The 26,074-nt window shown below is 38.0% G+C and overlaps 1 protein-coding gene across 1 annotated transcript in view; it reads right to left on the reverse strand.

The window, feature by feature from the left end:
• Positions 1-4,073: 4,073 nt before the first annotated feature.
• F8 (coagulation factor VIII) overlaps positions 4,074-26,074 on the reverse strand; it is a 269,846-nt gene continuing 247,845 nt past the window's right edge. The window contains exons 22-26 of the mRNA XM_053698910.1: positions 25,804-25,959; positions 24,153-24,297; positions 23,619-23,767; positions 13,229-13,408; positions 4,074-8,926 (exon numbers count right to left, since the gene is read on the reverse strand). Of these exons, the coding sequence (XP_053554885.1) occupies positions 8,780-8,926; positions 13,229-13,408; positions 23,619-23,767; positions 24,153-24,297; positions 25,804-25,959 (777 nt within the window). The 3' untranslated portion in view covers positions 4,074-8,779. The remainder of the gene's footprint in view (positions 8,927-13,228; positions 13,409-23,618; positions 23,768-24,152; positions 24,298-25,803; positions 25,960-26,074) is intronic.

Below are 26,074 nucleotides of genomic sequence, written 5' to 3' on the forward strand. Positions count from 1 at the left end.
CCCCGCTGTGATCTTGCTGAGGGGAAGGCACCTCTTTTAGAACAGGGGATCCCACCGACGGTGGTACTGAGGCATCCAGTTCCAGACTCTCAGGTACAGGCTGAAGATGTCTTCGGTTACGGCGTGTAACCGTCCCTCCATCAGTAAGGACTACATAAGACCTTGGTTCTGGAGAGCATCCAATTACCATAGCAGGCGTCTTCCATTTCTTCTCATCATCCACTTTAATTCTGACAGTTTGCCCCGCATTCAGTTCCTGTAAGGGCCTGACAGAATGCCTCCTGTCTTAGAAGAAACGATAACCCTTTTTGGCCTCTTCATCCCTCCTAAGGACTTCGTCCCGAGGAACAGGGCTAGGCGGCTTGAAGACACCCACTGAGGGTAAAGTGGTGCGAATCTGGCGTCCTAGCATCAGCTGTGCCGGGCTAAACCCGGTGGCTTGAATGGGCATCGCCCTGTAAGAGGGCTAGGTACGGCTCAGATTGCTTTAGAATGAATTTTGTTGTTTGAACTGCCCTTTCAGCCATTCCGTTGGCCTGCGGGTAATGTGGACTTGATGTGGAATGTACAAAGTCATATTCCCTGCTGAAAGCACTGAACTCTGTAGAAGCGAACTGCATACCATTATCACTCACCAGCTCCATTGGAATGCCCCACTGGATGAACAAGCTCTTCAGGCGAATGATAACGGCTTGACTTGTGATATCATTCAGAGGTGCAATTTGCAAATACCTGGAATAGTAGTCGATCACAAAAAGGAACTTTTTCCCGTGCAGTTCACACAAATCAGCAACTATTTTCTGCCACGTCCCGCAGGCAGCGGAGTAGAAATCAAGGGCTCCCTTCTCTGAGTAGGCTGGCGTTCCCGGCAAAAGGCACATTTAGACACGTGATTTGCAATGTCGGAGCTGATCTAAGGCCACCACACAGCTGTAGCTGCCCTTTCTCTGCACTTTGTAATGCCTAAGTGGCCATTGTGAATCCTGTTTAACATCTTCTTCCTCATGCTGACAGGAATTATGATGCAGTCTTGGAACAGCACCAACCCCTCCAGCTCTGTGAGCTGCGACCTCTCTGGCTGGTAAGAACTTAAAGACATCCAGGCTGCCCGGCTCTCGGGCCAGCCTTCTTTTATGTACTTTATAACCTCTTGCAGATCTGTGTCCAAATATGTCTCTTTCTTTATTTCTTCCAGTTTCCTTGAAGAAATGGACTTAGAGGCCAGAACTGAATCAACATACACTTTCACATCAGATTCGGTGGAGGATTCTTCAGCAGCAGCCAGCGGGAGCCTGGATAGCATATCTGCTACAACCAGTTGTTTCCCCGGCACATGCACTGCCTGAACATTGAACCTGAGTAGTCTCATTAAAAGTCTCTGGCATCTTAAGGGTGTTTTGTCGATGTCATAAGAGTTGATTAGAGGGACTAGCGGTTTATGGTCAGTCTCCAGACTAAATTTCTCCAAACCCACTAGATAACGCTGAAAGCGCTCACAGGCCCAAACTGTAGCCAGGCACTCTTTCTCAATTTGAGCGTATTTTGACTCAGCAGCCGTCAGTGTGCGGGAACAGTAGGCAATGGGCTGTAGTTTATTTTCATTTAACTGCAGGAGAGCAGCCTCCAACCCATAACTGCTTGCATCAGCACTACCCACAGTCTTTTTGGATGGGTTGTAGACCCCAGCAGGGACTTGACCTGCATAAAAGCTTTTTCTTGTGAAGGTCCCCAGACCCAGGCAATGTCTTTCTTTAGCAACTCTGTGATAGGGTGTAGAACTGTTGATAAATCTAGAAGAAACTTGCCCACATAATTTACAAGGCCCAATATCTGTCTCAGCTCATGTACATCAGAAGGACTTTCCATCTGTTCAATAGCACGAATTTTCTCGGGGTCTGGCTTGATGCCATCCCCATTGATGATATGCCCAAAGTAACATAATTCAGTTTTCCTAAAATGGCATTTTTTTTTATTTAACTTCAGCCCAGACTCTTTGATAGCCTGCAGCACACAACTTAAACACTGATCATGCTCCTCCACTGTAGACCCATACACTAGAATGTCGTCCATGACGACTGCCATGCCCACGTGGTCACTCAGGAGAGAACTCATTTCGCTTTGAAAGATTTCAGGAGCAGAGGATATCCCAAAGGGGAGTCTGCAGAAGCAAAACCGACCTATCGGTGTGATAAAGGTAGTCAGTTTGTGGCACTTTGGATCCAGGGTGATCTGCCAAAAGCCGCTAGAAGCGTCCAATGTAGAAAAGAACTTCGCCACAGCCAACTTTGGAGCTATATCTTCTAATGGCGGCAGCACAAATCTCTCTCTCTTCACTGCCTCATTCAACCTTTTCAGGTCCACACAGATGCGCACCTTTCCGTTTTTCTTTGCAACAGGAACAATGGGGGCACACCAATCAGTTGCTTCAACAACCTCTTCAATAACCCCCATAGACTTCATGCGCATAAGCTCCTTCTCCACTTGAGGCATGAGCAGGAACGAAATTCTACGGGGAGTAGAAATACTGTATGGGACTGCATCCCTTTTAAGTGCTATACGGACTGGTTTGCAATTCAGTAGGCCCAATTCGCCAAACATATCTTCAGAGATCTCATTCACTCTGGCCATGAGGCCCAAGTCACAGGCTGCTTTTCTGCTTAATAAATTGCTAACACACTGACCTTGAATCACATGCACCCACATAGTGAACTTTCTTTGCTTGTACTCACAGCTGGCAAGAAATTTCCCCACACAATCGATGCGGCCACCAGGACTATGGACGTTTGCAGTAACCTTCACCAGCTGGGGCTGTCGAGGCAGTTTCGTAAATGCAGTAAAAGACATTACAGTGATATCTGCTCCTGTGTCAATCTTAAAATCAACTTTAGCTCCCATTACAGTAAAAGTAACCTTCCAATCTTCCTCTGAGCTTGGCCGTTCCACAACAGACCCCACAAAAGACACTTCCTGACCCTCCTGGTCACTGTCCACCTGCATCTCCTTAATGTATTCAGTTTTACACACCACTTCAAAATGGCCCATTCTATTACATTTTCTGCATCTTTTATCTCTGGCCGGGCTTATAACACTTTGATCATGGGCACGGTAGCACCAACCACTTCTAGGTCTATCCGTTACTGTAGATCTACCGCTCACACTGTGCCTTTCACTAGCAGTTTTCCTGAACTGTTGCACTTCATCCACAATACTCTCAGACCTCAGATCAGCACTTTGCTTTTTCACCAGTTCACTCTGGCGGGCCATCCTAATAGCCCCATCTAATGTTAAATCAGGCTCTAACTGCAGCTTCAGTGAGACTTCAGCATCTGCAATTCCAATAACTATTCTGTCTCTGATTTGCTCTTCTTTAGCAACACCAAACTCACAGAATTCAGCTAATTCATACAGGCTGCACACAAATGACTCCACAGATTCTTCCACACGCTGAGCACGTTTGTGAAAACAAGCTCTCTCATGAATCACATTTCTTTTGGGCACAAAGTGGCACTGAGGTTTTCCATAACTATATCAAAGTTAAATTCTTCCCCTTCTTGGAAAATAAAAGCATTGAACACTGGCTCCACATCCTTCCCCATAGAGTATAACAGAGAATTAACTTGTACTTCACCACTCTCCTTGTTCAGTTTGGAAGCAATCCTGAAGCGCTGAAACCGCTGATGCCATGTGGGCCAAGCTGCAGGCTGAGAGAAGTCAAAAGGCTCAGGTGGGGTAAACTTTGACATCGTCATCGATCAGGAACAGAAGCGCAGACCAGAACTTCTGACACCATGTCATGAGATGCAGGACATATGCAGGACACAGCAATGATGGTACAACTCTATTACAGAGCATAGAAACATACATCTAGTCAGGTTGATTTCACTAACTAACTCCCACACAGACTACTGGACCTAAGCCCCGCCCCCAAACTAGTGACATCACTTCCTGCTCTCATCACAGAAAACACTGAGGAAGAGTTGTGTCTGAGAGGTGAAGGGGCAAATCACAGACAATGAGCAAATATACAAAGCTAAAATGAGTATTGGTTAAATAAAAGACACTGAGAATCGATGTATTATAATAACAACTTTAATTTAAAAAAATGTCAATCTATTTCAGATTTTATTACAGTGCATTAACAGCACAACATACCAAATAGTCACAAATCACTACAAAATGTTTTAAGGAGCAAAAACATAGAAGCATACAAAGAGCGTCTTTCATAAAATACAAAACAAATAATGCCCATTCTTGGAAAAAGTCTGATCTGGAAATCAGGAAGCTTATTGAGGTTATACAGCCCAGAGGATTGTCTGACCATCAAGATCAGAATTAGGTAGACTTTACTAGGACAATTGTTGTCTTAAGAAAAGTAATATTTGGAGATCAGATTGGCAGAGAGTAGACAAGATCAGATAAGAGGAGACTTGTGACTAGGTTGGTATGGTGAGGCGGATAGACATAGCTAAGAATGAGGATTAACTAATATACAAGTTTGGAATGGAAGAAACTGGATCCACTATGCTGAATAATATGACGAGGTCTGGATTGGGTTTAGGTTGAGAGGGGAAATGAAGATGACATGTTTTAATATGGCATGTCCAACAAGAGATACTAGAGAGGCAAAGGCCCCTATTTAACAAATACGCTCTCTGTATTCAGCATTGCACCAGCAGCTCACAAGAGCTGCTGGTGCAACGCCACCCCCTGCAGACTCGCGGCCAATCAGCCGCCAGCAGGGAGGTGTCAATCAACCCGATCGTACTCGATCGAGTTGAATTGTGGTGATTCCTGTCCGCCTGCTTAGAGCTGGCGGACAGGGTTATGGAGCAGCGGTCTTTGTGACCGCTGCTTCATAATTGCTGTTTCTGGCGAGTCTGAAGACTCGCCAGAAACACGGGGCATCAAGCTCCTTTCGGAGCTTGATAGATAGGCCCCAAAGAATCATTGGAAAGTTCAAAAGAGGTTGGGACGGATGGCAATTTCTAGAAATATTTAAAAAGCTAAGATTGTCTTAAGAAAGTAAATGATATATGGTTACAAAGGCTGTGATTAGCTTCATAAAGTCATCTCCTTTATTTTAGAAGAAAAGTAAGATGCAATTATATTTAGATAAAAGGGGAAGTATATATAGCGCTGCGGAATCTGTTGGCGCTCTACAAATAACCAATAATAATAATAATTACAGTCCATTAGAAGAGCTGTTTGAAGTGTTTTGGATATATTTTTGTGCATTTTCATATTTAAAGGGACATTAAACCCACATTTTTGCTTTCATGATTTAGACAGAGCATGTAATTTTAAACACATTTCTAATTTAAATAGAATTTGCTTCATACTTTTAATATTCTTTGCTGAAAAGAATATTTAGATAGGCTCAGTAGCTGCTAATTGGTGGCTGCACATAGATTCCTTGCTTGATTGGCTCACCCATGTGCCTTGCTATTTCTTCAACAAAGGATTTCTAAAGAATTAAGCAATTTAGGTAATAGAAGTAAATTGGAATGTCGTTCATGAAAGAAAAAAATCGGGTTTAATGTCCCTTTAAGGCCATTCTGGTCCATTTCAAATGGCTTTCAGCATGGAAACTCCTGCAATTATTTACATATTAATAAGCATGATTGTTTCATAGATTATTAGAACATTAGCTTAAAGGGACAGTCAAGTCCAAAAAACCTTTCATGATTTAAATAGGGAATGTAATTTTAAACAACTTTCCAATTTACTTTTATCACCAATTTTGCTTTGTTCTCTTGGTATTCTTAGTTGAAAGCTAATTCTAGGAGATTCATATGCTAATTTCTTAGACCTTGAAGGCTACCTCTAATCTGAATGCATTTTGAACACTAGAGGGCATTAGTTCATGTGTTTCATATAGATAACATTGAGCTCATGCACATGAAGTTACCCTGGAGTCAACACTGATTGGCTAAAAAGCAAGTCTGTCAAAAGCACTGAAATAAAGGGGAAGTTTGCAGAGGCTTTGATACAAGGTAATCACAGAGGTAAAAAGTGTATTATTATAACTGAGTTGGTTATGCAAAACAGGGGAATGGGTAATAAAGGGATTATCTTTCTTTTTAAACAACAAAAATTCTAGTGTTGACTGTCCCTTTAAGTAACATTTTTTTAAACTATAAAACAACTCAAATATTAGCATAGCAACTTTGTTTGGGTGTTTACAAAAATGTTAAACCTTATATAAAATAATATATAATACTACATTGTTAATTGCACACATTATTATTTATATTGGGCTAGATTACAAGTGGATCGCTATTTAACGCTCTCACCGCCAGAAGTAATCCTTTTGTGCATGTGAGTTAGCACTTGTATTACAAATTGAAATCAAAACTGTTGTGCTCAAGAAAAACCTGATGTGTGCTAAGCTAAGGGTTTCAGATATTTCAATCACGCTAATGTATTTGCCCCAAAATAACACATTGCACGTTATTAATATTTCATATTCTAATGTTCTTCACACAGGATTTTTTTTTTTTAAATACATATTTATCTCTCTCTCTCTATCTCGCTCTAATTATTATAGATACAGTAATATATATATATATATATATATATATAACTTTTTATTATTATACTTTATTTATGAAGCGCCAACATATTCCGCAGCGCTGTCCATGGTGGATACAATTCATTTAAATAAAACAATGATATAAAACTTTTAAGAGACAGGACAAAATTTACAAACACGTACAGGAGGAATTGAGGGACCCTATTCCCGTGGGAACTTACAATCTAGAAGGGTAGGAGGCTGAGAAAAATAAAAATAAAAAATAAATAAAAAAATTATATATATATATATTGCTCCCCTTTTAATCTGGCCCTCAATAGTAAGACAAACTTATTTTCATGCTATATTGTATTCTAAATTTTGGGTAGTCTAATTCAAATGTTCAAAGTTGTCACATTGTAAATGCTAATGGACTGGAATAGGGGGCCACAAATTGAGAAAAATAAATAAAAAATATCTGTTCTGCCATAAAAGCGCATTTAAGGAACTGTTAGCATCAGAAATATAGGTTTGCCTCACCTAAACTATAAATCAATCTGCAGATGAACATAACTAACAATCAAAATGACTACTAAAATAGCATAGGATCTAAAAAATAAATAAATTACAAAGCAAAAAATCCCAAACAAATCTAGCTTTAAAGAGACAGTCTTCACCAGAATGTTTATTGTTTAAAAGATAGATAATCCCTTTATTACCCATTCCCCAGTTTTGCATAACCAACACAGTTATATTAATATACTTTTTATCTCTGTGATTACCTTGTATCTAAGCATCTTCTGACAGCACCCTGATCACATGACTTTTTATTTATTATCTATTTTTATTTATTATCTATTAACTTGCATTTTAGCCAATTAGTGCTTTCAGTCTCCTGTTGTCAAAAGCAAATTAAAAAGCAAGTGATAAGAGGCTGTCTGTAGTGGCCTAGAGACCAGCAGAAATTTAGAGGTTTAAATGTTATAAAGTATATTAATATAACAATGTTGGTTGTGCCAAGCTGGGGAATGGGTAGTAAAGGTGTTGTCTATCTTTTTAAACAATAACAATTTTAAGGACAGAATGGACTTTTTGAAATATTGGGTTTAAAATACACATGCATGGTGATCAAATCTAAATAAAATAGATATGTGCTTTTTGCAGACATATTCTTATATAGTTTGGCTTTAATGGGTCTTACTAAAAGGTTTATTGATTATAGTTTTTTTTATCCTAAAATTGCGTTAAGTTAAAGTTCCAAGATAAAGACATAAACTGTTTTCATGACATATTATGTTGTTTTATGGCACAAGAAGGCCACATTCCCAGTGGATGATAACCCAGTGGTCATATGGACCCCTTCCCAACTAGGCCTAATAACATATATTTAAATGACAGCCTGTAGAAATCACTGCAAGCTGCACCACACCTTGTATGAAAGAATGTTACACATAAAATACTCCAACCGCATTATGGATCTTTAGATGCTCCCCAACCCCCTAGGCTTTACCAGTTTAATACAGTTTTCAAATCTGATCCGTAGAATGTGGTATGAGGCTGAATAACTAAGCATAAGCTAATTGACCTGAAATCTTTATTAACCGTCCCTTTGCTAATCAGGGCTCAATTCTGCTGCTTTTAACCCCGTTTGGTTAATTACTTTACCAGTCAGGTAGTTTAAATTATGGCAAATATTATAAATAGAGCATTATTGATAGTAATGCGCAGGGTGTGCTATCATTGTCACTTTTTAATAAAATAATTAATAAAATTAATACAATTATTATTATTTCCTTAAGTTTACAGTAAACAACACGATGATGTAGACAATCTCTGATATAAGGCACGGACAAGTGACTGAGTTTAGTGAGGCTAATATTGGATATTTAAATAGTCTACAAACATTTCCTGAACATACAGAGGCACATACATAACATGATGCACATTCTTCAGACTGTGGATCTTAGCTGATGAAATGTATTAACATCTGAACTGGTTATAAGAAGAAAACTATAGTAATGATCATATAAGAGCGAAAAAAACAAATATTGAAGAAAATGGGAAATGATGAATGGTTAGCCAGGTGAAGAACAATGCTGAATAAACAGACAAGGAAACCATGCTATAGAAAGCAACATATGGAATATGTGGGTTGGATTGAGTATTATATGAAGAGGAATGTTTCAAGAGACAAAAGAGTGGCTGAAATAAAGAAAAGTGCAGTTCAGGAGATATAAGTACAAGGGGTCTTTGTTGTAGTTTTCATCTTCAAGAACTTTCACATCCCAGGACTTCCATCCTCAAGGCAATACCTCCCTTCCAGCTTTCTGGATGTACTCTCAGATAACGCTTTATGAAAGGGGACCCCAGGGTGACCCAGAATGGCGTATCAGTATCTTGACTTCCCTGAAAAATCTAGAGAAGAAATATAGCCTTAATATAATGAAAAACACATTGTACAGCAAATACGCATGCACAGCGAACAGCAAATGTGTATATCAAATCTAAGTCAAATAGATCTGTGCTTTTTGCAGACACATTGATAAATAATTTGGCTTTAATGGGTATTTATAAAATGTTTATTGATTATAGTCAGTTTTTTATCCTAAAGTTGCATTGTTTTGCCTGCCTTTTCATATAACATCTCTGAAAATTTAGTAATTTCCAGTTCTCAGAACTTGAAATGCACCTGCTGTCTTCTCAAGACTAACTCTTCATATCTGTCCCTAACTGGCTTTATCAGATAACAACTGCAAAACAATGCATTTTATACTAACTTTATGACCTTGGCTAGCCTTGTTGTCTGTGGACAAAAGCCCAGATTGGTTCCTCCAAATAAAGCACATGGGGGGTGGAGTTTTGGTTATTGAATTTTTTTTCAGCAAATAGAATTTGTTTTAAAAATGTCTGATATGTTATTCTATAGCAACATAATATACTGTAAATGTATTGTAATGCAAGGCCATTACTGTCCCTTTAAAACAAGCATTGTGTATTAAAGGGATATGAAACTCAAACATTTTCTTTTGTAATTCAGACAGAACATACCATTTTAAAAAAGTTTCCAATTTACTTCTATTATAAAATTTGTTTTGTTCCCATGGTATTCTTTGTTGAGACTGCCCTCACCAAGGTTACTAACAATCTCCTTTCTGCTAAAAACAATGGCCACTATTCTATACTTATCTTACTTGACCTGTCTGCTGCCTTTGACACTGTTGACCATCCCCTCCTCCTACGGACTCTCAGCTCCCTTGGGCTCTGTGGCATTGCCCTCTCCTGGATCCACTCTTATCTCTCTAATAGGTCCTTTTCTGTCTCATTTGCTGGTGACTCCTCCTCTCCATTGCCTCTGTCTGTTGGAGTACCTCAAGGCTCTGTTCTAGGCCCTCTACTCTTCTCTATTTATACTTCCTCACTGGGTAAACTTATCAGTAGCTATGGCTTCAACTATCACCTCTATGCTGATGATACTCAGATCTACCTATCCACCCCTGCACTCTCTCCTTCTGTCCTTTCCCACATCAGCGACTGCTTATCTGGCATTTCTTCCTGGATGGCCTCTCACCACCTAAAAATCAACATGTCCAAGACTGAGCTTCTTCTAATCCCCCCATCTAATTCTACTCCAGTTTCAAACTTTACTATCACTGTTGGTGACACCACTATCTCCCCATCACCCCAAGTCCGCTGCCTAGGAGTTACACTTGACTCCAATCTGTCCTTCATACCCCACATTCAATCGCTCTCTTCATCCTGCTGCAACCACCTACGCAATACCTAGTGCTGAAACTACTAAACAGCTAATCCATTCCCTAGTAATTACCCGTCTTGACTACTGTAACAACCTACTAACTGGCCTTCCTCTCTCCCGCCTCTCCCCCCTTCAATCCATCCTAAATGCCTCTTCTAGGCTAATCCACCTCTCCCAACGCTCTGTATCTGCTGCACCCCTCTGTGAGTCCCTTCACTGGCTCCCCATTCACAGCAGAATTAAATTAAAAATTCTCACTCTGACCTACAAAGCCCTTACCAATGCAGCCCCCCCCCCATACCTGTCCTCACTCATCAACAAATATACTCCAGCCCGTCCCCTAAGATCCAACAACGATCTACTCCTTGCCTCTTCTACCATCACCTCCTCTCATGCTAGACTACAGGACTTCTGTCGTGCGGCACCAACCCTCTGGAACGCACTTCCTGGTGCTGCCAGACTTTCCCCCAACCTCTCCTCCTTTAAACGCTCCCTAAAGACCTTCTTGTTCAGGGAAGCCTATCACCAAATCAGCAACTAATGAATTCCACTTGCCTAATAGTTGCCCTCATCCTACCCATTTAGACTGCAAGTTCCCACGGGAACAGGGGTCCAAATTCCCCCTGTATTTGTTTGTTAAATTTTGTCTGGTGTCTCATATTGTACTGTCCTTTTACCTTTGTTACCCATAGACAGCGCTGCGGAATCTGTTGGCGGTTTATAAATAAAGAATAATAATAATAATACCTAGGTATGTATCTTGAGCAATACATGACAGGAAATAGTGCTGCCATCTAGTGCTCTGGCAAATTGATAACATTCTTGCAAAACTGCTGCCATATAGTGTTCCAGACATGGACGGTTTCCTGAGCTGCTTTTCAACAAAAGATACCAAGAGACAGAAAAAATTGATAATAGAAGTAAATTAGAAAGTTGTTTAAAATTGCACACTCTGTCTGAATCATGAAATCATTTTTTTTCTTTCATATCCCTTTAAATTCTCCTTTTCTTTCAGTGACTAGTTGCAGTGGTATAGAAATCTTAGCCAAGTACCAAGGAAGTCATTTCTGATATGATTAACATAAAAATTATGTTAAAATTGACACCAACAAGAAGTGCACTGTTTTTAAATAAGGAGGATCCAATACATAGCTTATGTCATGTCCAGCAAATCTGGCACACAAAAAACTCAGGCTATTTTTTGGGGGGGAGGGGCAGGTTCTATTGTCACTGATTTGCCATGCTTCATTTAGTACTAGAAGGGACAGTAAACACATTTACATTAAACTACAGTCTTGCAATACATTTACACATGGTACATTTACATAAGAGGTATTGAATTTCTATATTTTAGTCTTAAAATTCTTAAAAGGCTTGTGTGAACAAGTAGGTCGGCATGGCTAAAAGCTTGAACACCACATTTTTGGTTAATTCTTGGCATATTTAGCTTTAGAATAAGTGCTAATTGTAATTGTAATTGCACCAGTAATTAGATAGCTTAGTCCCTGATTGGGCGAAGCTTTGTAAGATAGCAGGCCTATCATGAATTGTATACAGCATTTTATTGGCAACCAGAGCAGGGAGTGGAGGATGGGTGTCACATGACATGGAATTTTTGACGGTCCAGTTAGCAGCCTTGATACAAAGTTTTGTTCTAACTGAAGACGATGGAGTCATTTGTCTGAGAGACCATAATATAGTCCAAATGCAATTTCAGCAAAGCATTGATTATTGTGTGAAGCTCATCTGCAATAATTAGGTGATCCTGGCCATATTCTTTAAATGATAGAATGAGGCATGGGGGCCTATCTATCAAGCTCCGAACGGAGCTTGATGCTCCGTATTTCTGGCGAACCTGCAGGCTCGCCAGAAACAGCAGTTATGAAGCAGCGGTCAAAAAGACTGCTGCTCCATAACCTGTCCACCTGCTCTGAGCAGGCGGATAGACATCGCCGGAATTCAACCCGATCGAGTACGATCGGGTTGATTGACACCCCCCTGATGGCGGCTGATTGGCCGCGAGTCTGCAGGGGGCGGCGTTGCACCAGCAGCTCTTGTGAGCTGCTGGTGCAATGCTGAATATGGAGAGCGTATTGCTCTCCGTATTCAGCGAGTTCTGGCGGACCTGATTCGCACTGTCGGATCAGGTCCGCCAGACTTTGGTAAATAGAGGCCACTGTCTATAGCTGATATATGATGTTACTGTCAAGCATAACACCAAAATGTATTACTAGTTCTGACATCTGTAGATTAGACCAAGTAGTTGATCTTGTTGCAGCTTAGTTTTTATCATGCGCCCTCAGCCTATCACAAGTACTTCTGTTTTGTCAGGATTTAGTTTCAACCAACTGGCATTCATCCATCCCAGGAGATCAGAAAGATATGTGTTGACTGTTTCTATTGGAACATTTGAGATGTATATTTGTGTGCCGTCTGCATACGATAGCTTAGGCCATGTCGTCTTATGATATCGCCCAATGGCATCATATACACTGCAAATAACATGGGAGATAAGATGGAGCCCTGGGGGACTCTACATACCAAGGGTACAGGTGCAGAGGAACATACTGATGATTGCACAGCAGAAGATAAAATATTAATACAAACATACAAAATGGTTTGTTGCATGTTTCACTCTTAATGCCTGTCAATATCACAGCTGGTTAATGTAAAACCCAGTTAAACTGTAAAGCAAATGATAACCTGGAGTATATGCTGAGTTTTAACCTGAAAGCAACCTTTACTGCCAATCGTATACACATGTAAGTTCACCAAGTTTCTAGTGAAATACAAATCTAAAGTACCTGCATCATTTAAGTGGACTTTTTAAGCTAGAATAATTAGCAAGATGGATAATTGACTCTTACAAGAGGGATTTCTCAAGGTCTAGATCACCATTTCAATGTCTTTCCTGCATATTGTTACAATATCACACATACATACACTGTCTCATAGTCACATACCTTAGGTTTCCCCTTCACTCCTCTCACAGGTTCCCATGATTTGCCATCATCACTGGTGCTCAAAGAGAATTGTGTGATGAACATGGAACTGAATCCAGACCGAGCTCCCTGTATCAGCAGTCCAGTCACTTTCATGCGATGACCAAAATCCAACTGCAGCCATTCACCAGGGGTATCCACCTGAAGGGGAAAAGAAAGTGAGATTTGTTTTAGTGTATGAAGAAGGGATAAAGAAATATAGCTTGAGAGAAAATGGTGAAGTGGAATGCATAGATTATGCATATGGGAAAAAACAAGCATCTTTTCAGTTAAAAGAGATAAAGGTGCCGATTTATTAAGGCCCGAATGCACCTGTTTCCGCGCGAGCCTTCAGGAGTTTAAGGGATAGTAAACCCCAAAATTTTCTTTTATGATTCAGATAGAACATACAATTTTAAACAACTTTCCAATTTAATTCTATCAAATTTTCTTCATTCTCTTGTTATCTATTGCTGAAGGGACAGCATTGCACTACTGACAGGAAGCTGAAAATATCTATTTAGCCAATCACAAGAGACAAATGTGTGCAGGCACCAATTAGCAGCATTTAGACACACCAGATTTAACTAGGGCACTATATAGGCAAGCTCCTCTTAGTATTCCTTTGTGTTCCAAAGGTGTATGTTTACCCTGTTTGTGATATTTTACGGGTTAGAGGAGTGGTGCTGGCATTAATTTCAATTATCCCAAAAAATTGTGAAACTAGGTTCCACAGAAAGAAAAATGCTTGTGTAGCACTCTTATGCCCAGACTAATATGAGGGCAGAAAAAAGAAAAATAATGAAAACATAACCTTTATTGGTTCTTGTTAAAAGATGGGTGAATAACACACTATTAAAATCCCTATCATGAGCAATATGGCTATAATTGTGTGTTTGTCTCTTTAAGTAATACTGTCTGGCCTTGTTTTATTGATGTTAGTATGATAGAGACAATATAGTGGTACAGTTAATTGCTATATGTTTTATCAGTTATTGTGGCAATAATAATAATTGCTATAAAATTCGAGACTAATGGCACTGGACTTTAGGCTCACTAATTTAAGGTTTTAATTATTTCTTGTAACCTGGAACAAGTTCCAATACTTGTGATGGTAGTGTATTGAACATTTTAGTTGCTCTATCGATGCCAGTTAGCAAAGCTATTATACAGTATTTGCCTTAGCAAAGATATAAATTCAGTGTAATCTTGATACCTTCTAGATTATATATAAATAAGGGATGGTTGTCCAGGGTGTATGCATGCTTGTGTGTTAAATTCTCTCAGAAGAATTGTTTTCATTAATTTGCTTATTGTGGTCCCAATAGTGTGTTGGATAATTTATTTATATAATTCATAGATATTTCAACTTAGTAGTGCTGTTAGTTTTTAATATTAACAATATTACCCCATTTAATTATTCGTTGTTAATTCTCCATTCGAGATTATGGATAATTACTCTCAGAATAAACTAGAGTTGAGGTTTGGATCATGTATCCACTGTGTTTTTGTATATTATTCCAAATGTCTTGAAATTATCTATTAACCTGTCCCCTAGGGGGGACACCACTATGGGGAATGTGTTTGCGCTTAGTGCTGGGTGGTTACTTTACATTGATCCACTTTATTTGTATCGTCGATAAATGTTAGTAATTATTAAAAAAAAAAATCTAAATATAATATATATATAATATAGTCATCTCAAAAATATTTCAAAAATATTATATCATTGGATTTCGAGACTTGGTTCCTGTGTGTTTTAAATATGCCGTTTGCAAATAGCCTATATTTCCTGTGTTATTTGTATTATCAAATACTTTTTGCTCTTGAATGGCTTCTATTATTAGCAGTCCTCTTTATGATTCTGTTGTAGTGTACAGCTATAATTTACCACACTTTTTCTCCAAAATTATCTTGAGCATTTGATTGCTCTTCCGTATAAGCTATTGTAGCTTGTCACATACTAACAACCTGATTGCGCAACTTAGTTGCTATGTAGTTCGGCTTCTATTTATATATCCCCTCTTATATTTCAGGCTGTTATATGTTGCCAATTCTTGGCTATAGAGGCTTATATTATTAACAGTTTCTATTTTAAACCAGGATTATCTTAATCATTCGAATTGTCACATACATACACGTTATATTGTTGGCTTTTATAAACTGATAAATGCTAATAGCCTTGTTTAATAGCTTTGCAATTCTGCAGTTTAACCATTTGCCCAGCTCTGCACATTTGCTGTTAAACCGCCACCCAAATGTCTAAGACTGTTGTGATATCAAATGTTATTTTGGGTAACGGATCTTGTATATTGCAACGGTTTGCCCTTACTAGCCCATATGACTAAGCAATAACTGATAAATTAGCAACAATTATTCAGAAACCAAATTGCTCTGATGTTTTTAAAATCACAATTGGGACCCCATTGTCCCGTGCAACCCCCCTAACGCGTTTCGCCAATAACTTTGGCTTTTTAAAAAAGCCAACAATATAACGTGTATGTATGTGACAATTCGAATGATTAAGATAATCCTGGTTTAAAAATAGAAACTGTTAATTATATAAGCCTCTATAGCCAAGAATTGGAAACATATAACAGCCTGAAATATAAAAGGGGATATATAAACGGAAGCCCGAAATACATAGCAACTAAGTTGCGCAATCAGGTTGTTAGTATGTGACAAGCTACAATAGCTTATACGGAAGAGCAATCAAATGCTTAAGATAATTTTGGAGAATAAGTGTGGTAAATTATAGCTATACACTACAACTGAATCACAAAGAGGACTGCTAATAAAAGAAGCCATTCCAAAGCGAATAGTATTTGATAATACAAATAACACAGGAAATATAGGCTATTTGCAAACGGCATATTTAAAACACACAGGAACCAAGTCACGAAATCCAATGATATAATATTTTTAAAATATTTTTGAGATCACTATAAATGACCCATAAATACAATTCTCAATATTTACTTTTTTTTTTAATAATTACTAACATTTATCGACGATACAAATAAAGTGGATCAATGTAAAGTAACCACCAAGCGCAAACACATTCCCCATAATGGTGTGTCCCCTAGGGGACAGGCTAATAGATAATTTCAAGACATTTGGAATAATATACACAAATACAGTGGATACATGATCCAAACCTCAACTCTAGTTTATTCTGAGAGTAATTATCCATATTCTTATAAGAGAAAAATCTTGAATGGAGAACTAACAACGAATAATTAAATGGGGTAATATTGTTAATATTAAAAACTAACAGCACTACTAAGTTGAAATATCTATGAATTATATGAATAAATTATCCAACACACTATTGGGACCCCAATAAACAATTAATGAAAACAATTCTTCTGAGAGAATTTAACACACAAGCATGCATATACCCTTGACAACCATCCCTTATTTATATATAATCTAGAAGGTATCAAGATTACACTGAATTGCTATCTTTGCTAAGGCAAATACAGTGGGGCAAAAAAGTATTTAGTCAGCCACCAATTGTGCAAGTTCTCCCACTTAAGAAGATGAGAGAGGCCTGTAATTTTCATCATAGGTATACCTCAACTATGAGAGACAAAATGTGGAAACAAATCCAGACAATCACATTGTCTGATTTGGAAATAATTTATTTGCATATTATGGTGGAAAATAAGTATTTGGTCACCTACAAACAAGCAAGATTTCTGTCTCTCACAGACCTGTGTCTTCTTCTTCAAGAGGCTCCTCTGTTCTCCACTCATTACCTGCATTAATGGCACCTGTTTGAACTTGTTATCAGTATAAAAGACACCTGTCCACAACCTCAAACAGTCACACTCCAAACTCCACTATGGTTAAGACCAAAGAGCTGTCGAAGGACACCAGAAACAAAATTGTAGACCTGCACCAGGCTGGGAAGACTGATTCTGCAATAGGCAAGCAGCTTGGTGTGAAGAAATCAACTGTGGGAGCAATAATTAGAAAATGGAAGACATACAAGACCACTGATAATCTCCCTCGATCTGCGGCTCCGCGCAAGATCTCACCCCGTGGGGTCAAAATGATCACAAGAACGGTGAGCAAAAATCCCAGAACCACACGGGGGGACCTAGTGAATGACCTGCAGAGAGCTGGGACCAACGTAACAAAAGCTACCATCAGTAACACACTACGCCGCCAGGGACTCAGATCCTGCAGTGCCAGACGTGTCCCCCTGCTTAAGCCAGTACATATTCGGGCCCGTCTGAGAGCATTTGGATGATCCAGAAGCGGATTGGGAGAATGTCATATGGTAAGAAGAAACCAAAGTAGAACTGTTTGGTAGAAACACAACTCGTCGTGTTTGGAGGAGAGAGAATGCTGAGTTGCAACCAAAGAACACCATACCTACTGTGAAGCATGGGGTGGCAATATCATGCTTTGGGGCTGTTTCTCTGCAAAGGGAACAGGACGACTGATCCGTGTACATGAAAGAATGAATGGGGCCATATATCGTGAGATTTTGAGTGCAAACCTCCTTCCATCAGCAAGGGCATTGAAGATGAAACGTGGCTGGGTCTTTCAGCATGACAATGATCCCAAACACACCGCCCGGGCAACGAAGGAGTGGCTTCGTAAGAAGCATTTCAAGGTCCTGGAGTGGCCTAGCCAGTCTCCAGATCTCAACCCCATAGAAAACCTTTGGAGGGAGTTGAAAGTCCGTGTTGCCCAGCGACAGCCCCATATAGATAAATCTTTTTTTTTTACATTACACACAATAGTTGGACTTCTCACTCTGGTTTGATTCCCAAAAACAAGGAGATAAATCATCAGATTATTTTACTGAGCATTATATTGTAAAGTATAAATATCTCTCCTTCACATAAAGAATTATTATTATCAATCTAAATTCCTGAAATTCTTGGAAACCTTAAAGTGATTGTAAAGCCCAGTATTTAAAAATAATCTTAAAAACATGGGCACTTCAAGTCATTAAACTTTACAATTATGCTTCTTTTTTTCTTCACTATTGAGCAGATCGATGACTAAAATGGCTTCCTCCAATCATTGTGTGCCCCCTTTGGTGTCCAGCTTGTGAGGCACACAACGATTGGAGGAAGCCGGATCATCATCAATATGCTAAATACTGAAGCAGATGAGGGCAGAGGATCAGCAGTAAGTTTACAGTAACACAAAGGTAAGTATTTTTAAAAGTAAGCGTAATTGTAAAGTTTAATTACATAAAGGGCCCATGTTTTTAAGAGTATTTTTAAATACTCTGCTTTAAGTCATTTAACTTTACAATCACTTTAAGCATAATATTAATTGTTTTAGGAAATAAATCTCTAAACAAATCAATTTGTGTTTACAACAATTAGAATATAAATAATCAAATATAGCTTTTAATCAAATAAAATGTACTTTACATATTAAAACAATAATGTAGAATCCATGCCTTTGAAAATATCAACAGTCTTTGCAGGAAAGTCTAAAAGTCTTTATAATGTGCAATTTACAATGCACGGTAAAGCACATAAACTGTATAATTATTATTATCAGTTATTTGTAGAGCACCAACAGATTCTGCAGCGCTATAAATATAGGCATGGTATGAAATATAACATTTATAGGGATCAAGTGGATAGAGGGCCCGCTGACAGTTGCACTGTTGTAGTCAGCTCTTATAAAGGTGACACTGATCTACAAATAGCTGGGCTCATAGTCTTACATGCTAAGGGGGTTTAAGGGGATAAGAAAGGAGTGGAGGAACTGAGGTCAGAAAAGGTTAGCGTAGGTTGTATGAATCCCTGAACCGTAGAGTCTTTAGCGAGCGCTTGAAACTTTTAAAACTAGGGGAGAGTCTTGTGGAGTGAGGCAGAGAGTTCCACAAAATATGTACCAGTCTGGAGAACTCCTGTAAACGGGAATGTGAGGAGGTAACAAGAGAGGAGGAGGTAGTTAGCAGAGCGAAGGAGTTTGGAGGGAGAAGTACAATTGAGGCAAGTGTGAGATATAGGGGGGAGCAGTACAATTGAGGGCCTTGAATGTCAGAATTTTGTGTTTAATGCTGGAGGCTAGAGGAAGCCAGTGAAGGGATTGGCAGAGGGGTGCAACAGAAGACAAGACCATTTTCCTTCTTACAAAAGATCATTTGTCACAAACAACTGGTACCACTCATTTCACTTATTCAATGCTCTAAAATCTTCAAATATGTTGATACCCCATTACATTTGACTATGTATACAATATTTCAGTTGCTATGAGTTTTTATATTATCCCTGCATCAAACTGTTTTTTTACGTCTTCCTCCACACCAGCTCTAATATATATAAACTGTGCATACCCTGCACATTAGCAGTAAATCTGCTACTGATTTTTCAGTTTTCCACTGTCTGTATCCTAAACTGTTGAATAAAATCGGTGTCTCTTTCTTTTCAAATATACAAATTAGCATTTTTCTTGTAATGTTTTGAACTTTATGTCCACAACTGAATAACGTAGTAGATGGATATGTTTGTTACAGTACTGTTGTAGGCATAAGTCTCTCCAAAATAGCAAACTTTTTCCTTCTTTCTACGTTATTATGGACACAAGGTCCAGTAACATTTTTTATGGAATGATAATCTAATTATTTATACTTGCTGTTGTATATAGTGTTATTTTCTAAAGTTGTTCATTATCTGAGATTTCTTCCTGATCTTTAACATTCATGTGTTATGTCTTTATGAGTCACTTGGGTTTGTAGTTTTTAAGAGATCTTTACTTTGCCAGATTTCTGTAATATGTTCATATTTTCACTATATAGAGCCTTGTTTTTCCCTGTACCTTTATGTTAATGTTTCACTGCATCCTGTGGTTTATAAAAGTTTTAACAAGAAAAGTTTTTAAAAAATATTCTCTTCTTGAATCTATTTTCTTGTTCCCTATATATTTACTAGCTTTTCTAGCTTTTTTTCACAACAGTTTAAGTGGTTCTATTACATTTTCCTTATATATTGGGGTAGATTTATCATAGCGCAAGCTGATACAATGTAGCGTATCATTTCGGCCGCACATTGATAAATGCAGACAGCATACGCTGTCAGCATTTATCATTGCACTAGCAGTTCTTGTGAATTTCTGGTGCAATGCCGCCCCCTGCAGATTTGCGGTCAATCGACCGCTAGCAGGGGGTGTCAATCAAACCGATCGTATTCGTTAGGGTTGATTTCTGTCCGCTGCCTCAGAGCAGGCCGACAACTTATGGAGCAGCAGTCTTTAGACCGCTGCTTCATGACTTCTTTTTCTGGCGGAAACAGGGGCATCAAGCTCCATACGGAGCTTGATAAATCTGCCCCATTGTCTCTTTTGCATCTTAGCATTATACAGTCCCAGCAGCATGTTCAATAAAGCAATAGGTAGGTACTCTGCATACCTATAAGTGCTGGCCCTTTTGTTAAAGCCACTATATATGATTTATTATGTGCATTTTGTTGCTATATTCTTTAGTAGTATATAAATGGTTCTTTATTTAGGCTGTTATAAGTAATCTAAAAGTGATTTACTTTCTTGTTTAATAGGATGTAACAAGTCAATAGGTATCCTATATGTCACCTGACATAAAGAAGTAAAGAAATCAGCTACTGTGGGAAACACTTTTTGCCTCTGTAAATAGTTCAAAATATTCAGTCCATCTGTATTACTTGTTTATAATTGTCGTTTTTGAGATACATAATTATTGCCAGGTGTTATATACTGAATTTTCAGTGTTTTCTTCAATATAAATAAAAAAAAATTAAATGTATGTGAAATATTTTCTTTATCAATAGGACAATAAAAAGTCGTATATACCCTTAACGTGAATGTAAACTTTCATGAATCAGTGCTCGTTTTTTTAAAATTCTATTAAAAACAGGGACACTTTCATTACATTGCAGCGTATTTTAGAAATACCTTTTTCTTCAGTAAAGCCGGATTGCCGATCTCCCGCACACAGGTCCTCTGTCCTTACGTCACTAATGAAGAAACCGGCTTACTCTAATCATGGCTTCCCTCCCAGAGCGTCTGTCTCGGGAGGCCACGCCGTTATTGGAGGAAGGTTAAGTACAGCTGGAAGAAGCAGACGGGGGATCGCCGATCCGGCTTTGGTGAAGAAAAATTTAAGTATTTATAAAATACGCTGCAATGTAAACTTTCATGAATTAAATTGCCCCTGTTTTTAATAGTATTTTTAAAAAACAAGCACTGATTCATGAAAATTTACATTTCCTTTAAACAGAGACAAATGGTGTTGCATTTTCCAAAAACACCTTTAACAAAGTAAAAATTCAAAATCAATGACAACCTATTTCGCTAAAATATGTGTGGCAAATTAATGAACCATTGGCTGCTTCTTAACTATTGCCATGGACTTCATGTCAGCATAAAACAAACACCAAAAGAAAGCACAAATGAGGCACTACAAAAGATAATACAAATTCCTAGACACCAAAAATAAAAATGGCATTTTGTGATGTTGAGGTCACTGAGCAACCTAACTAACTGAAGTGTCTTTTTCCTTATATACATTTATCTTTTATTCATCAAAATGGCACCAGGAAGTGAACCATATTTGATGGGAGTCGTTCATTTTGACTGTTGTCCTACGTGTTTATGTTCATTAAAAGGTCAGTGTACTGTCAAACTGAAAAGAAGCATAAGGTCATGGAGTCCCATTACATTGTCATAATTGCTGTACATATACCTCTCTGGTCTGGATATGGATTGAAACTGTAACTCTCCCTTGTAGAGTAGGTAACATAAATAAAGAATTGGATAAAAGAGAACTCTGGTCTTAAGACGTATTTATATTGGGGTTTAAATAAAGATATTAGTATAGCAGTGTTTGTTTAACCACCACTAATGATTCACTTTATAGTATTATAATATTTGGATATTTTGATATACTTTTTCACTTGGATTTTTATTAACTGTCGTTCACAATATAATTTTGAAATATTTAATATAATGTTATTCAAACTTAAGTTTTTTACTTTAAAGATTTAAAATTGATTGGAGACTCTATTCCATTGATGAGTTGGTCTTGAACTAAAATCCAAGTTTTAAACATTGTTAAAAACATCATTACATCTTCCTTTTTTTTCTATTGGCAATTAAAACACATGGTGCAAACAGACTTGATTCAGAACTATTGAGGACTGACTACTTGTTTGAGAATTTAAGATACAAAGAGACGGATTGGTTAATCTGTGATACATCATCCAATTAAAAAAAAAATTAATTTCAAGCTATAAGCTTAAATGTTGATTAGTTAAAAACACCATGTGATCGTAATAGGTTTGAGTGGACCTAAATTAGGACTCATGTGTGCAGACTACACGATTGAGAACTATGTCTAAGTCAGTAGTGATTAATTAAACATATAACATATAATTTTCTAATTAGTCATAGTTTTTTAAAGCTTTCTTCATGCCAATAAGGTTATTTTTAATTTTTTTTTACTTTTAAGATTTTAATAAATGCATTTTTAATTTTTTTCTTAATATTATCAATTTCTTTTGACATTGAAAACCTTATCCCCGTGAACATTAAGTTCCCTAAAGGATTGTAAACCGTTCTACCAGAATCAAAGATGGTGTTTGGGGGGGAACAATGGCAGGAACTTTTCCTAATTTGTATAGGTAGACTTATAGGGTCCGAATTATCAAGCTCCGAACGGAGCTTGATGCCCCATGTTTTTGGCGCTGCTACATAACTTGTCCATCTGTTTTGAAGCGGCGGACATACTTCGCCGGAAATCAATGCGATCGAATATGATTAGGTTGATTGACACCCCCTGCTAGCGGCCGCAAATCTGCAGGGGGCGGTATTGCAACAGCAGTTCACAAGAACTGCTGGTGCAATGATAAATGCCGAGAGTGTATGCTGTCGGCATTTATCGATGTGCAGAGGACATGATCCGCAATATCGGATCATGTCCCCTCGCATCATGATAAATAGGCCCCATAGTGTCATAGATCTTTTTATGATTTTGCTTAACTGCTCTTAAGAAAGGCGTCATATTGGACGCTGAAACACATTGGGAAATTGTAAAACTTTTTAATATAAATGAACAACTGTTACCATTTTAATATAAGTGTTTTTTCTTCATAAGAGTGCTGTATCCTGGTTTTATTTATGGAGTAATAAACCAATTGAATGCTTTTGAAAACTAGTCTCCTGTGAGTGTCTTCCATTCAGTGTATTCATTGTCCTGTATGTGTTCCACCAACACAGATTCTAATTCACAGAACCAAAAGAGGAAATATTGGAATTGCAGACCTCTACCACCACTTGCTACAGTCGTATTTTAAAAATGTAAGAAGATTTGAATTTCTTCATTAGACTAGGGAGTTATCATGAACAGGCCCCTACTCACCCGTGGTCTCCATGCATTGACTCTTCCACGTTGGTTCAATCTTGCTAAATTTGGTTCCCATGATGAAAAGACAGAATTAAGGTAAGAGGATGCTGAGAGACTTTTTGAAGTTAGAGTACCCGACTGCAGACCAAGTGGCAAAGAACAGCCTGTGGAACAAAAGCAACTTAATGAAGTGCATGTTGAAATGTATTTTTTCAGAGGAAGAAGGATATCAAAACACAGTCAATTATTTAATATTGTGGCTAGTAGGTTCTGAAGTAACTTTCAAAAGCTCTTATAATTAGGCAAAGGTTATGGACACTCTCAATACTCTTCAGGCAAAACTGAAGATAATCAAAATAAGTAAGTAAATTCTTAAATGTATTAGATAAGCAGAAGGCTATCATAAGGGTTCACTAACTTTATAATGAGTATTGGTAGAAAAGATTTTTTGCTGACAAAATCAATCTATAACCTCTTATGTCCTAGTATTTGCCCTTTTGCGAGGTAGTTGTGGCAGATTATAGTTGGTTATGTAAAAAACAATCTCACTTGAAATGTCACAGCCTAAGAGCTCCATGCGCAGCGCTGCTCTAGGTCCAGTGTGGGTTGGGTGGAGACGAAAGTAGCGAGCAATGAATGGAGGATCAAACACATTTTCACGGACAGTGGAGGCATCTACATTCCCAAAAAATACCTAAAAGAAAGGAAACACAATGGAAAGAATGGGTTTGTTGGAAAAAAATGATTGTGGAGGAGGAGTAATAGTGGAGGAATTTTGACATGATGATAAACATATGAATAATGGATTTTTTAATCGCCCATGTACCCCTTCAAAAAAACAATAAGGACGATCATGCTTGATCATGCCGCCATACTATGATTAATGGGTGTTTATGATATCCTGTTGGGTAGAGAACAGAGAATACACACCTGACAATGTGATTGCTAAGGGTGGGAGGAGCAAGTGTGACATGGTAGGAGTGATATCTGCAGATAGATATATTTGCTGAATTTATTGTTCTAACCATATTAATCTATTAGCCATTTAATCCATCACTTCATACTCGCTTTCGGCAAGCCTGAATAATTAAAGCTCCAAAGATGCATTGTCAGTTTAATAAATGGGGCCCAAAACCTCAGTTGTTATTGAATACATTTAATTAAATCATCTAAACATATAGGGTTGATCACAATCTATTGTTTGATAATGATCACTTTTAAATGTTGGCAAAAATCACAATCAGCCATTTTCAATTTTTATCTGGACCAATTATTTCATTATTGATTCTGTGAAAAAAATGGCCCTATATGGAACTTGTGCCAGTCCTGTTTTCCTGATCACAATTCAAATTTTTGGGACTTACTCACACATTTACAAAACCATATTTCACTTATCTAAATCCACAGCTAAAATGACTTCATAAACCCCCATACAACACTCTTCCACTTATTACTGAGTACCCCAAAAAGTTCTAAAATGTAACATTAGTTTTCGGCATATACAAAACACTCTGATATTGCCGCTGAGTTATTGGATGATATTAGGAAATAGCATCACCAGGCAGATACTGCTTACTTAATTAACTAAAGTTTATAAATGAATTGTAAACACTTTTACACCAATAAAATTGAGCAATATCCAAAGACCAACAAACACATATGCCCACTATGCTCCTGTTCAAATCCCTTAAACAGACATACACACACAACAGGTCAATTGCACACATCATCTATTAGCAACATACTATTTAAAGGGATCAATCAACATACAGACCCTTCAACCTGTATTCACTAAACCCAAAAAGGCCATTTATTTGTCATTAATTGTGCACCTTTGATTTTTGGATAATGAAATCAGGAGAATAACACTGCAAGTGTTGTTTTTGGAGATAACAGGGTCAAAACAGGGTCAAGGCTGTGATCAAGCCCATGGTTTGCAACAGAAAATGATCCTCCTACTACCCAATGACTTGTGACTAGCCTGAGTATCATCTTCATGAAAATGGAATTCATTATCTAATGGTATAACCTTCAAGCAAACAAATATATCAATATTTTTGTCTCTTTAATATTTTATGGTGCCCATAGTCTTCACTCCAATATTTGCGCATCAGAAAACAAAATGTTTTCATTTTTTTCTTAGGATCTGCCCTTACCAGTGTTACATAGAGAATTTTACAAGTGGATACAACACACTTACCATTTGGTTGGCACTGGCATTTCCCTGGTACTGATGCCAGAATTCTCCATCCAGACTGTAGCATATAACAAACTGAGAAATATAGAGTGATGTGAGCCGATGACGTGCTCCCTGTGTATGAACTGCATGCACCAGTGTTGGGGTAAGGAGGTCCACCTACCAGAGAGAAGAAAGTGTGTATAAGAAAGTTTCATACTATAAAGACATAGTTCTGTTTCCCCAAAATTTTTGCACCATGCTCATATCCTGGGCATGGCAGAGAGACAAGAAT

Source organism: Bombina bombina, chromosome 1, assembly GCF_027579735.1.
Source record: "Bombina bombina isolate aBomBom1 chromosome 1, aBomBom1.pri, whole genome shotgun sequence".
Lineage (NCBI taxonomy): Eukaryota > Metazoa > Chordata > Amphibia > Anura > Bombinatoridae > Bombina > Bombina bombina.